The 13,885-nt window shown below is 36.2% G+C and overlaps 1 protein-coding gene across 1 annotated transcript in view; it reads left to right on the top strand.

Moving 5' to 3' along the window:
• LOC113066083 (potassium voltage-gated channel subfamily B member 2) overlaps nt 1-8,190 on the top strand; it is a 99,838-nt gene extending 91,648 nt beyond the window's left edge. Inside the window, exon 3 of the mRNA XM_026237706.1 lies at nt 1,747-8,190. Within this exon, the coding sequence (XP_026093491.1) occupies nt 1,747-3,690 (1,944 nt within the window). The 3' untranslated portion in view covers nt 3,691-8,190. The remainder of the gene's footprint in view (nt 1-1,746) is intronic.
• The last annotated feature ends 5,695 nt before the right edge of the window (nt 8,191-13,885 follow it).

Here is a 13,885-nt window from a genome sequence, read left to right on the forward strand (position 1 = left end):
ACTGCTAAGTATATTAAATGAAATAAATATTCAGCACCAAATTTCATTATTTTAATTATTAGTAAATATTATTTTAAACATTTTTATATTATTAATATTTTTTAATACATTTCTGAATATATAATATAATATTATGGGTTTTTTTTATTAAATACTGTAGCAAAGCAAGGAAATGTTACTTGTACATAAAACTATCTCCTGCAGTTTCACAGCTATACACGGTACAAACTTATGTAATAGAGTCATGGTACACCACAGGAAATGGAACATTAGCATGCGGTTATACTGTACATCGACAATGAATCAATATTTGTAAAGGAAGATAAATTAGATACACAAGACACTTAAGAACCTGATTTACCATTTTGAATTATGCAAAAGGAGCCAGAAATTCTAGAGATGTTTAACCATATATGACATCATTTGAATTTGCTGCTTTTTTGTAGCTGAGCTCTTAGTGTTTTTGTTTGTACATTGTTACAATGTCATAAAACATCTGAAGATGCAGGAGATTACAAATGAATGCTAGATAAAGTACAGCAGGTGGCGTGTCCATGTGACAAGTTACGTATGACCAAATCCTTCTTTCACTGGATTGCCAGACAATAAAGTATAGAAAAAAAAACAATCATTGAGAGAACAGAGAATTTGCCAGGTCTTTAAAAAAAGCCATCCTTAGGTATCCTTTTTTTTTTTTTTTTTTTTTTTTTACTAGACATAATAAAACTGAGCAGCAACACCATGCTTTCAAAATGTTTAAGGAAAGAGATCAGTGGTGCATGTTGAATGAAATACTCTCAGCAGAAAGGCTGCAGTGAGAAATATGTGGGTGAAGGGATGGCTGTTTCCTTCAACCTTCTTGGATCGGAAAAGCTCAACCTGAAGTTGGTCAATAATGGCAGGAAGGTCTGCTCATGCTTGATCCTCCCACTCATTCATTTACTGAAGCCATTTATGGGCAGAGAGCTGTGTCACTTCATTCATGCTCATGTTTGATTTCCATTCCATGCTTCCTCATTCATTAAGGTCCCCTTCAGCACAGGTAATCAAAGAAAATGGGATGCTATTTTTGTACTAGTTTTATGTGTACCCTTATTTTTATGGTTTCCGGACCCACGTACAACACACAAATAAAACACACATGAAATCGAACTCCTCTAATCATAACAAAATGGATTTACTGTGTTTTTATGTTATCAAATTTTCCAGAGCTGTTCTATGACCAGTTGATCGTGATGCTTGAGATACACAAAGTGCACACGAGAAAAGGCATGCATAAGAAAGTTTGGTGATTGCTTTTAAAACCAAAACAAGTACACTCAGACTATTTTTTTAAGCTTTAATCTTGGTGCCAACAATGTTCAATTGTAAAGCGAATGGATCCTGAAATAAAAAACAAATCGAATTTTAGTAGAAAATTAAAAAGAAAGTTAAACTTTGTATTTAATTGTCCACTAAAATGGATTTGCCTTTCATTTGAATGGATCCATACAAATATTATAATAAAAAAAATAAGATTATGTGTTTGTATGCATAAAAAGAAAGACAGAATGGCTTTGTGCTCTTGTGCTTTCATTGCATAAGCGAGTACACATTTTAACTAAATATATTTTTGCAAGTTAATCTTTAGCATTGAACAAAATCTTTTGGTCTGATGATTCGTTTGTACATTTTGAATAATGAACCAAGAGTGTTCAAGAAAAAAATATAATGACTTAATCTTTTATTTTTTTCTTTCTCTTGCAGATATTGGCCATCATATCCATTCTGTTCATCATTCTTTCAACTATAGCACTTTCCCTGAACACCTTGCCCGAACTTCAAGTGATAGACGAATTTGGCCAAGCCAATGACAATCCTCAACTCGCTCACGTTGAAGCCGTGTGTATTGCATGGTTTACAATGGAGTATCTCCTGCGCTTCCTGTCATCACCAAACAAGTGGAAATTCTTCAAAGGGCCACTAAATGTCATTGACTTATTAGCTATATTACCCTACTATGTCACTATTTTTCTGACTGAGTCAAACAAAAGTGTGCTGCAGTTCCAGAACGTGAGGAGGGTGGTGCAGATATTCCGCATCATGAGAATATTGAGGATTCTGAAGTTGGCAAGACATTCAACAGGACTGCAGTCTCTTGGATTCACCCTCAGGCGCAGCTATAATGAGCTCGGCTTACTCATATTGTTCTTAGCCATGGGAATCATGATATTCTCAAGTTTGGTATTCTTTGCAGAGAAGGATGAGGATGCAACCAAATTTACCAGCATCCCAGCTTCGTTTTGGTGGGCTACAATCACCATGACTACAGTGGGCTATGGAGATATTTATCCACAGACTCTGCTTGGCAAAATAGTGGGGGGACTTTGCTGCATTGCTGGTGTTCTGGTCATTGCCTTACCCATCCCTATTATTGTGAATAACTTTTCTGAGTTCTACAAGGAGCAGAAACGACAGGAAAAAGCCATCAAGAGAAGAGAAGCCTTAGAACGAGCCAAGAGAAACGGCAGCATTGTCTCAATGAACCTGAAAGATGCCATAGCACGAAGTATGGAGCTACTGGATGTCGCTGTGGACAAAAATGATGATAAAGAGCCAATGGACAACCACCTTTCTCCGAGCCACTGGGGTGTTCCACAGCGCACATCCTCGGATATCAGCCTCAGATCCTTTGACAAGAAGTTTCCCGAGAGTGGCCCAAACGGCTCACGGGAATATGTCAGAACGCCAAGTCCACAGCATCTGAATGCTAAGAAACTAGAGGAAATGTATAACCAGATGGCAAGGACCCAGTCCTTCTCAGATCTCAACATAGTCGACAGCACACAACCTGCAGCTGTGTCAAACCACAAGGTAGAGTTGGAGATGAAGGAAGTCCCGACGGACACCCAACGGCAACCCAAGGAAAGACCAGTAACTGATGTCAGGAGCATATCCAGCGTTGACAGCTTTGCAAGTTGCACCGCTGAATTTGGACAGGGTGAGAAGGCATCCAACACCCCTTCTTATACAGCAGAGCAGGTTCAGCAAAGGCAACTGAAAGTACCTCCGCACCTTCATTTCGGCCAGCTGACACCCTTTGACATGAGTCCGGAGGAGAACACTGAGACTCTCAACCAAGACAATGACAAGCGACCAGATGGTGAGAACTTCAGCGAGGTCATAGAAAACATCAGAAGCTCCATTCGAGGCACAAATCCAGTGAAGACAAAGGACCTCAAAGTCAACTTCATAGAAACACCAGAGGATGCTCCTCTAACACCGCCCAACACATCTTCTCCACAGGATATCAACAACAGTCTTCTGGAAGATGACTCCCCGGAGGGAGAATGCTCTCCACTCTGTTCGGATTCTGAAATACTGGGAAGTATCCCATTGAAAGGCTTGGTTCTTTCTCCAAAGATACTAGCTGGTGGATACCATCCTGGGGAGACAGCGCTGCTTCTGGGAAACCTGGAGGAACAGGATTATCACGAGGGACAGAACTCAATGGAAGTGGCTTCCGCAGCCATCTCCTCATCCAAACTAGCAGCACAGAACTGCACTCAAGTGGTAGTTGGTGGTAATGAAGAGGAAAAGCCAGACTCTAACCAAAGTGAACACAAAGTAGAGAACCACATGTTTACGCCAGAGATCCATCTAATGCCGGGGGATGGTAATCACTCGCCATCTTGCGAAACCGGTATGTGACTGTGACTTGACATTCATACAGAGTGGAGCGCACTGGTGGAGAAAAGGGCACGCAGATGTGGTCTGAAAGTTAATTTTGCATGGCATGAAAAGTCCCTTGTAATTGTGTCATTGTCAATAATGCAAATGAGACTGCAGTTTCTTGCAGATGAGGCCTGGAGGATGCGGGTGCAAACGAGAGGCTTGTTTAGAATGTATTTACCAACAATGAGGACACTGTAGACCTACTTGTACATTTTACATTTTCACTTGTTTTATTATTTTATAGAGACAGTCGGAGCCATAGAGGCCCAGATCTACAAGAGCATGCATATTAACAAAGCTGTTTTACGGTGCTTAGTTTGCTGAGAGCACTCCACGGTAAATATTAGAGACTACTGTACACCAATGGCAATGCACATAGCCACAGAGGGCATAGTAGATGTCAAAAGGGTTTACGTTAGCCTTTTTTTCTGTTTTAAAGAGGGAATTTTCATCAAAGACTGTGAAAAGTGAGCTGCAAAGTAGCGACGTATTGAAACATATCATGACTCTCTGTAGAAATGCAATGTGTACCTAATGCAGATGTGTTTGTGTTATGATCTAGGAATTGTCTATAATGTCACATTTATTTGAGGTTTTTATTTTCTTTTATTATTATTATTATTTTACTATCTGGTTTGGTACTCAAATTAGTAGCATCAAAATCTCAAATTAATGACCAGACTTTTTTTCTTAATATCAGAGATACATAAACACCTGTACGTAGTTGCCAAACGAGAATAGCAATCAGACAATATACAATAGCTGTAAATTGTTTATTGAATGTTATGCATCGCTATATGCCTGGATAAAATGAAGATGTTAACTTTCAAAAAAATATAGTTTTAGGTTTAAACATATATCATACAAACACGTGGGTTCAACAGGTATGTATGTCTTAACTTATCTTTACATACTGAAATGTTCAATAGCACATCAAACAGTCAATTACATAAAAAAAAAAATAATAATAAGTCTATATAGTGGTGTTAGATTAATTTTACCATCAAATCAGTAGTTCTGGACATTAAAAACTACAAATGTTGTTCACATATTTCCCTTTAAAAACTCAAAACCCATGTCCTAGTAATGCTATTGTCAAAAGGACCAAAACACAAACTACGGTTTCATTTACACACACACACGCGCGCGCGCGCACACGCACACACACTTAATGTTTTTTTTTTTTTTTTTTTTTACAAGAGTACAGTAGTGTAAAGGCCACTACAGTTTTAATTTTTCACATGAGTTGTTTCATTATTATTCATATTTCACCATATCTGTATCATTCAAATGCCTGACCTTTGAGTCATTTCTTAACAAACTCACCTCTGTCTGGTTTAAGGGAGTATTCAAGAATACGTTGTTCTCTTCTGAGTTATGTATTATCACCTGGCTGACATGTTTTTCCTGTCACATGAGAGAATATCCATTTTATGTTGCCTTTATTCCAAGATTGCTGGAAAAATATATGAATATTACTTGCTTTGGCGTGGCGGTTGGCTGATTGTTCAAAATGTACATTGTGTTTGGAGAAATCACACAATCTGAATGGGCCGAATGAGGATTGTGAAAAAGAAGAGGATGAGGAACTATGGTGGAAAGTGCAATACAGCATACTGCAATCTATGCAGGCCAAGAATTGTGGCACTTTATTTACAGTCTAATGGTTTGTAAGTGTACAGGCAAAGACTTCAATCGTATTTTTCAGATGATATATCTTTAATATTTGAAATATCAGTGTTACCACTTAAAAAATATAATTTTAAAAATACTTTGTGGCTGTCAGAATCACTCCGGTTATATTCTTCAAATAAGATTCTTCTGACAAATCAGACTAGGAGAGTCTTTTATAAATGTCTACAAACAGGTTCGTTTGAAATATGAAAAACAAACTCTTTAAATGATTTAATGGGCTCATAAAAAGTATTTTTTGTTTAATTAATTAATGCTGACAGTGGTTCTATTTTTTCTAAACCAAATTCTGCACGAACACAATTTCCTGCCATATGGTGGTTGAAATGACACGTGCCTGCTCATAAACATTTATGAGAAGGCTATAAATCAGTTGGCTTTGTTCATATAGCACTGTACAGAAAATTATACTTTTTATAGGGGTAAAAATCAGGTCTTTAAGTAATAGATATGCGTAATATTAAGTTCTCAGGTTTTCTACGACACTAATTTTCTGATATGGTAGATGTCTATGTTTTCTTCGTTTAAAGAACGCATCATCTTGTCTCAGTTGTTGTCGTTGTTTTTAAAAGAATGTCGTCACATGCCTGTTTCTGTTTTGACAGACTGTTGAATAATGGCCCATCTCATGCATTCCCACAGGATGGTCAGCTTCCCTTCTGTGCATTAAATGCCTCATATACAGTTGCCCCAAAAAATATTCGGACAAAATTTTACAAAATATCAAACTAAGTTGAATGTGTTTTAAAGATATATAGCACAAGCACTCTTTAAAGAATACAAAATGTAAAAGTCAAATTAGGACAGATGGTTTTGGACACTTTCTGGTTGTCAAATATCAATGTACAGTATAAACTGGTAGGAAAAAGTATAAAAAAATGACTCAAAAATAAAGAAAGTACAGTTAGTTTAAAAAAAAAAGGCATCTTGCAAATGCTACTTATTGTGATATTTTGTATCAAATTTAAGTGTCCAAATATTACATGCCGATACTGTATATAAATATTGAGGGTTTAAGTCATCAATGAATGAAGGTTTCTAACCAATTTTGTGCATGGCTTGCACTCCCTGTAGGCACCTCTATTATGGTAATTGAATGGAATTTGTTTTTTAGAGTGAAATATTTATTCAGCATGTTAAAGCTGCTACAATTTCCTCAATACTGCATGTACAGCAACAACTGTTTAAAAGGAATAATTCACCAAAAAATGAAAATTCTGTTATCATCTATTCACCTCTATACCTGTATGACTTACTTTCTTCTGTGGAACATAATTGATATTTTTCTATACCATGAAAGTCAATGGAGTTCAGTGTTGTTTTGGGCCGCACTAGCATAATTCAAATTATATAAACATAAAAATAAAATATGATGGTGAGGAACTGATGACAGACTTTTCATTTTTAAGTGAACTATGCCTTTAAATCATGCCATAAAACAAAAGCAAACGAAATGCTCATATGAAATGTCTCATGTCTTATAAGTGCTTGCATATGCTCAAAAATACAATTTTAGAGCCCTGACCATTTGAACAGCTCATAAGATAAAAGTTACTTATAGCTGGTTGCTGAAATATATATATTTTTTTATCTTGTCATTGGCAGACTCTCATGTGCATTGTGGAATTTCTAAATTACAGTTTCAAATATTGCACAAATTAAAAGATTCTCACCATTTAGCACCTGTTGAATAAAGGCTAATGAGTGGGGCTCAAAGTCAGTACTGTTAAACTCTTGTTTTCTTCGTCACTCACACCAGGCTTGCACTCACAACTGCTTTTTTATCTGTAGCACATCATCATATGAGTACAGAAGCATCTCCCATCAGTCTTTATGGGAGCAGTAGATGCAAAGGGATTTGTATCTGTGTGACTTTGCTCATTTTTAATTGGAAAAATGAACTCTAACATCTGATGGACTGTGAACAACCATGTTTTCATCACATGATCATTTGTGATATATATCTTCATGGCAAGCGTGTGGTTTTCTTTTTTTTTTTTTTTTTGGAAAGCGTGGTTGAATATAAATGTGTTCATAGCCTGTTTTCCCATGCACCCTTGCTACATTGTATATCTTCCTCTCATGTCTTCTGCCTCTTTTCTGTTTTTGTTTGTTTAAACAATGTTATCTTGTATCTCAATGTCCTTAGACACATTTAAGCTGCAGACTGTTTCTGCACATATCAGCATCTTTGAATGCATGTAGTAATCTGTACAATTATGTGATCACAGAACACTTTGACATGGTACATGTATGTCAACATTTCTGTAAAATAAACCACATTGTCTATGTTAAGTCTACTAGCATATGCAGGATAATAAATAAATGTGTAAATAACTCACTTGTGCTCTGCAACTTCCATTTCCTGTCTTTATTAAAGCCTCTTAATCTTCATAGTTCACAACTGTTAGGAATTAAAATAAATTTGCAAAAATGACTTAAACATAATCAAAACAAGAATAAGTAAGAACTGAAAAGGAGAAGTAAACTGCAGTTTTCACAAAAATATTAAGCACCACAACTTTTTTTCAGCACTGAACATAATAGGAAATGTTTCTTAAACATCATATCAGAATATTAAAAAGGTTTTCTTTAAAAAATCTTACGGACCCCAAAGTTTATGGTAGTGTACCTGCAACTCTTCAAATATCTCTTCTGTCCTCACACTTGAGTGTATTTCCTCTTGAGTGTAGAGAAAACAAGAGATAATAAACATATTTATAAGATTAGCCTGTAATCAAACTTGATATCTTGTGAGGTTTCACAGCCTGAGACAAATGATTTGGCAAAAATATGGCAATGTTTGGTTACAAATTTAAAAAATTGTTTTATTGTTCACCTGCTTTATATACAAAATTAAACCTTAATATAATATAATATTATATAATACAATACAATATGTTCTAAACATCATTAAACCTAATTGCCTCAAAGAAGTTTTGAAGTATAAGTGCTCTGTATATTTTGTCAGAATACATTTAACATCTTTTAGCAAAATCTAACAAAATGTGGCAGAATTACAGAAGTGAATTCCACACACAGCCGCACAAATTTGGTTTTTTAATCCTTATCTGAGCCAATTCCACCCTTCATCTAATGCTAGGGTTCACTATAGCAAACAGGTTCACTGAACTATTGTGACACCTAGTGTTGGTTTAGTTACCACACAGATTTTCTCTCAGTCTTTGAGAGAGTGAAGAGGAATAGCCTCAAAAGCCTCATTTAAAAATACTTTAAAAGAGAATCCCTCTGATAGTAAAGAGGTATATTAAATAGTAAAAAATAGTAAAGAGATAATCTTTGTGCTTGTAGATCATTTTAACTGCAGACTTGTTATTATTCTAAATGTATTTAGTTATGGTCTCATCCGAAAGCATTTAAAGTAAATCTTCATTTTAAAGGGTTAGTTCACCCAAGAATGAAAAAATCGTCCATCTTCAACTCAATCACTAAGCATCCTAGGTGTATGTGACTTTCCTCTTTCAGAATAATCCAATCGAAGTTATATTAAAAATTGTTCTTGCTCTTCCAAGCATTTCAATGGGGGTAAGAAGGTGTTTGTTGTTCAGAACTGTTCAGAAGACGTGAAATAAAGTGTGCACGTCTGTAATGAAATGTCTCTCATAAGGCTCCAGGGGGTGAATAAAGGCCCCCTGTAGCGAATCCATGTGTTTTGTAAGATAAATATCCAGATTTCAAATGTAATAAACACTTTTTTTCTCACTTCTGCTGACTGTTGGGAACCGGAAGACCTGCAGGCGGAAATTGTAGTTTGTTGGTGCTGTGTGGTAAGTGACAAGCACGGAGAATGATCAAAACAAAACGCTGGTCACAAATTAAAATCACAAAATGAGGATTTGTAAAGAAAAATGGATCACAGACTTATAAGTGCATTGCCGCCACCTGTCTCTTAAATGGACCATTGACACTCCTAATTGAGATTGTAAATATCGTGTCAATGGTAGTAATGCACTTATAAAGCCCCTTTCACACTGCGATTCCAGAAAATACACAGGTAATGTGTCCCAGCCATTGTTCCCTGGTCGCTAGATTTTGCCCCTTTCACACTGCCATTGATTACCCAGAATATGTGCGTGTGTTCACATACAACCCGTAAAGGCCCTGTGAAGACACACAACATCAGGATGTTACATGTAATAAATGATTTGAAAACGCTAGACATGTTAACTTTCACTTAAGATGGCAAATGATCTCAGCTTCAGCGCGGAAAGTGAGGAACTAACTGATCTCAATAAAGTTTGCACATATTTTTTCGTCGCAACAGTTGATCTATCTTTAAAACACCCAGTAAAAGAGTCGCACGACAACGTGCGTCATCACTACGACACACCCTTTACAAACTGGTTCTGGCTTTTGTTCACACAGAGCTCGTTCTGGGACTGAACCCGGCTATGTTACTAGGTACCCAACACCGGACGTGTTTGCATTCACACAGAAGGCAATCCGGCAATGTGTTTCAGTGTGAAAGGGACTTGTCTGAAATCTGTCATAAAGCAAGAAGAAGAAGAAGATGCCTCAAGCGCATGCTCAGTTAAAAAACAATATAAATACTGTTCAGTTCCTTGCAAAGACCGATTGTTTTTTGTGTTTACACATCAATGTATCGTCATGAGCCACAGGGTTTAATTTGGTTTTCTTTGTGTAAAAATTTCATTTCTGGGTGAGCTACCCTTTAAGACATAAAGACAAATGTAAACGAAAGATTTAGTGACCGTTCAGTCAGCTAATTTATAATTTCTTGTGTTGTGTTGTGGATTTCAGATGTCCGATAAGATCCTTTTGTTCGAATCATTCTCTTGATATCAGCGCTGCCAATTTGGGAGTCATTAACGGAAATGTCTGATTTAGGCTTGCATGCTAAAATCAAGATGCTACTGATTGTTCAGGTATTAAAGATTGAAAGTGTTGGATGTTTCACATTGTAGAGTTTGAATGAGATTCAGTCATTAAAAAAAGGAAATTCACAGTTGGCAAAGGAAACCCTGTGGTGGTTGGAAAAAGAGATACCAGCGGTGTGAATTTACCTTTTACAGTTTAACATGCCTTTTCATGCAGTGTGGCAAATTAACATCAGTTTTGTATCTGTCTTAACAGAAACTACAAGGGAAGCTGACAACCATTGTGAGTAAGAATGATGCATACGATCAGCTCCTGATGAATTTCACTTTCAACCAGCTGTTGGAGAACGTTGACATGTTCCTCAATACATTCAGCCAGGAACTTCCCGCTGTTTTCTTACTGGAAATATGGGGCCTTTTTTGTTATGCTTACCAAAAAATTAATCCATCTTACATTCAACTCTGATTTTTTATCCTGTGGGAAAATCCTAATGGGCTATGTTGACTGTGGTTTCAATGTGCTTACAGTATATACTGGGAATTTGCCTAATGATATCTTAGAATTTTAGATTTTTCCTGAGAGTGAGGAAATGATGCAATAATAAAACTAATAAAGGCTTTTAAGAGCAGATTTGCCTGCCACTAGTGGTTTACTTTGTGATTTATCGACTGTGTGTTTTGCTTCTAATTACCAGAAAGGCAATGAAGTACATACTTTTTTGTTGTTGTTGTTTGTTTGTTTTGGGCAGCATTAAAAGTGGTTCAAGCCCGTCATGAAAGATCAGAGAAAACCTCATCTGGACAGGATGGAAGTGAAAGGACTCCATCCAGCCTAGAGTGAAACAAACCAAATGAGTAAAACCATCTCTCTCAACTTAAAAATTTGAAACTCCAGTTGTCTGTTATTAAAATTAATTCAAATTTTATTTATTTGGTTCTGGTCATTTATAAATTTAATAAACCGCTTTTTCTTTAGTAAACTCTGTAGACCCTTTTTTGTGAATTTTTTTACATGCATTGTAGCTGTATAAAATATTTTAAATATAAATGAAATGCTTATTTGGTGTTGATGTTTCATGAGGTGCACTGTGTTAAATATCAGGTGAAAGCCTTGCAAGATTTCAATGGTGGCAATCACTTCCAATATAAGAATATAAACATCCCCGTAATAACTAACACTAATCATCAATAGATATATCGTACCTCAATGTGATTATGTTACATACCATTTCCTTGTAACTATATGTCTCAGCGTTATGGTCTGGGCAGAACTATTGTTCTAAGTCACCAAAGACAGATTCACACATAACCTGCCTGATCTATCTCAACTGCTATTTGTACCCAAATATACACTTGAATTAGACGAAATGACTGACAACATGGGCACTATTTTCTCTAATACATTAGAAGCTGTTGCTTCTAAAGGTCTCTCTCACACACTCTGTCTCTCTCTTTCTCAAACACACACACACTATAATTTGCTATTACACTCCATATAACTCTATATACAAGCCAGAAACTAAGCCTTTTTTTTTTTTTTTTTGCACAGGCCTATCTAAAGGGTAAATGGCCCCACCTAGTGATCAACTGTAAAAAATATTTTTATTACCTCTTCCCAAAAGGGAAAACCACAAACAATCAAGAATGCATGATTATATGGTGTCATGGCTTTGCAATCAAAAAATGTCATTATAATGGAAGTCAATGGGGCCAAAACAGCCACCAACAACTAATTAGGAAGAAAAATTTTAAATCTAATGCTGCACAAAAACTAACAATGCATCAAAGCCAATCTTGTTACTAATCTTTGACATGCCCAAGACTGTGATAAAAGGTAAAAAAAAATATCCAGTCCACAATCACTTTTTATAATGAAAATATGTAATTTTGTGTGTTTTTTTCCCAAATCAGTGACATAATTTATGAACTTGGTAATTAAAAAGTTAAAATCTTGGAATTTTCTTTTAACATTTGGTAGTTTTGATCAGGACTGAGGTTGATTAATGGAGTTATGGATGTTTTCATCCACGAACAACTCGAAAGGGTAGTGAATTTGCCCACAGTGTACTTTTAGGTTTTTGAAAAAAATCAAAGCATTTCCCCAAAATATGGGTCAAAATAAGATTTGTCACCAAAAATCATTCCATTAGCTCAAAAACAGAGAAAGTTGTGGCCAAAATAAGACTCAACTTTACCCCCTAGTGGACGATAACGTCCCCAACAACGCACAAGGGTTAAATGGGGAGTCATCTCATTTATCATCAGTAAAATATGGAGTGCCACAAGGATCCGTTCTAGGTCCCCTTCTATTTTCAATATACATGTTGCCCCTTGGTAATATTGTTAGAAAATACGGAATTAGCTTCCACTGTTATGTTGATGATACTCAGCTATATATCTCAACAAGACCAGACCAGACCAGCTAACGACCAGCGAGTGTGTTAAAAATGTAATAGATTGGATGACCAATAATTTTCTCCAATTAAATTCGGATAAGACAGAGATATTAATTATTGGACCAAAAAACACTACACAGAATCTTGTAGATTACAATCTGCAACTAGACAAATGTACTGTTACTTCCTCTACAGTCAAAAATCTGAGTGTTATATTAGACAGCAATTTGTCTTTTGAAAATCTTATTTCCCATGTTACAAAAACTGCATTCTTCCATCTTAGAAACACTGCCAAGCTACGAAACATGTTATCTGTTTCTGATGCAGAAAAGCTAGTTCATGCATTTATGACCTCTAGACTGGACTATTGTAATGCACTTCTAGTGGTTGTCCTGCTTCTTCAATAAACAATCTACAGGTAGTCCAAAATGCAGCAGCTAGTTTCCTTATCAGGTCAAGAAAATATGATCATATTACCCCAATTTTACAGTCTCTGTACTGGCTACCTATTAAGTTCCGTATCAGTTACAAATGATCATTATTTACCTGTAAGGCCCTCAATGGTTTAGCTCCTGCGTACCTAAATAGCCTTCTACCACGTTACAATTCATCACGCTCCCTAAGGTCACAAAACGCTGGACTTTTGGTAGTTCCCAGGATAGCAAAGTACACTAAAGGAGGTAGAGCTTTTCCACATTTGGCTCCCAAACTCTGGAATAGCCTTCCTGACAATATTCGGGGTTCAGACACACTCTCTCTGTTTAAATCTAGATTAAAAACACATCTCTTTCGCCAAGCATTCAAATAATGTATCTTAAATTGTGATTGTATTATCATCTGATCAAATGCACATTTTTATTCTTTAGCTTGGGTTAAACCAATTAATTTTACTTCGTTGGATCAGCAGCTATGCTAATAATGTCTTTATTTGTAACTAGGATTTACACAAGCTCCATTCTGGATCTAGAACACCTGAGAAGAGATGATGCTGACCCCTCAGAGGACCTCAGATGATGCTAACCCTGAATCAACAAACAGAACTAACAAATATTGCTATAAGTGTGACTGCATCATATAATAATTATTACTTATTAATAATTGTAATAATGTTCATCATCTGGCTGACTACGTCTTGTATACATTTTTCTACAAATCCTGTCATACGTACACAAACTGACAGTCACCACTTATAAGCTAGGAAGTATGGGGAGGGCAAATGGAGAA

This window comes from Carassius auratus, chromosome 49 (genome assembly GCF_003368295.1).
Source record: "Carassius auratus strain Wakin chromosome 49, ASM336829v1, whole genome shotgun sequence".
Taxonomy (NCBI): domain Eukaryota; kingdom Metazoa; phylum Chordata; class Actinopteri; order Cypriniformes; family Cyprinidae; genus Carassius; species Carassius auratus.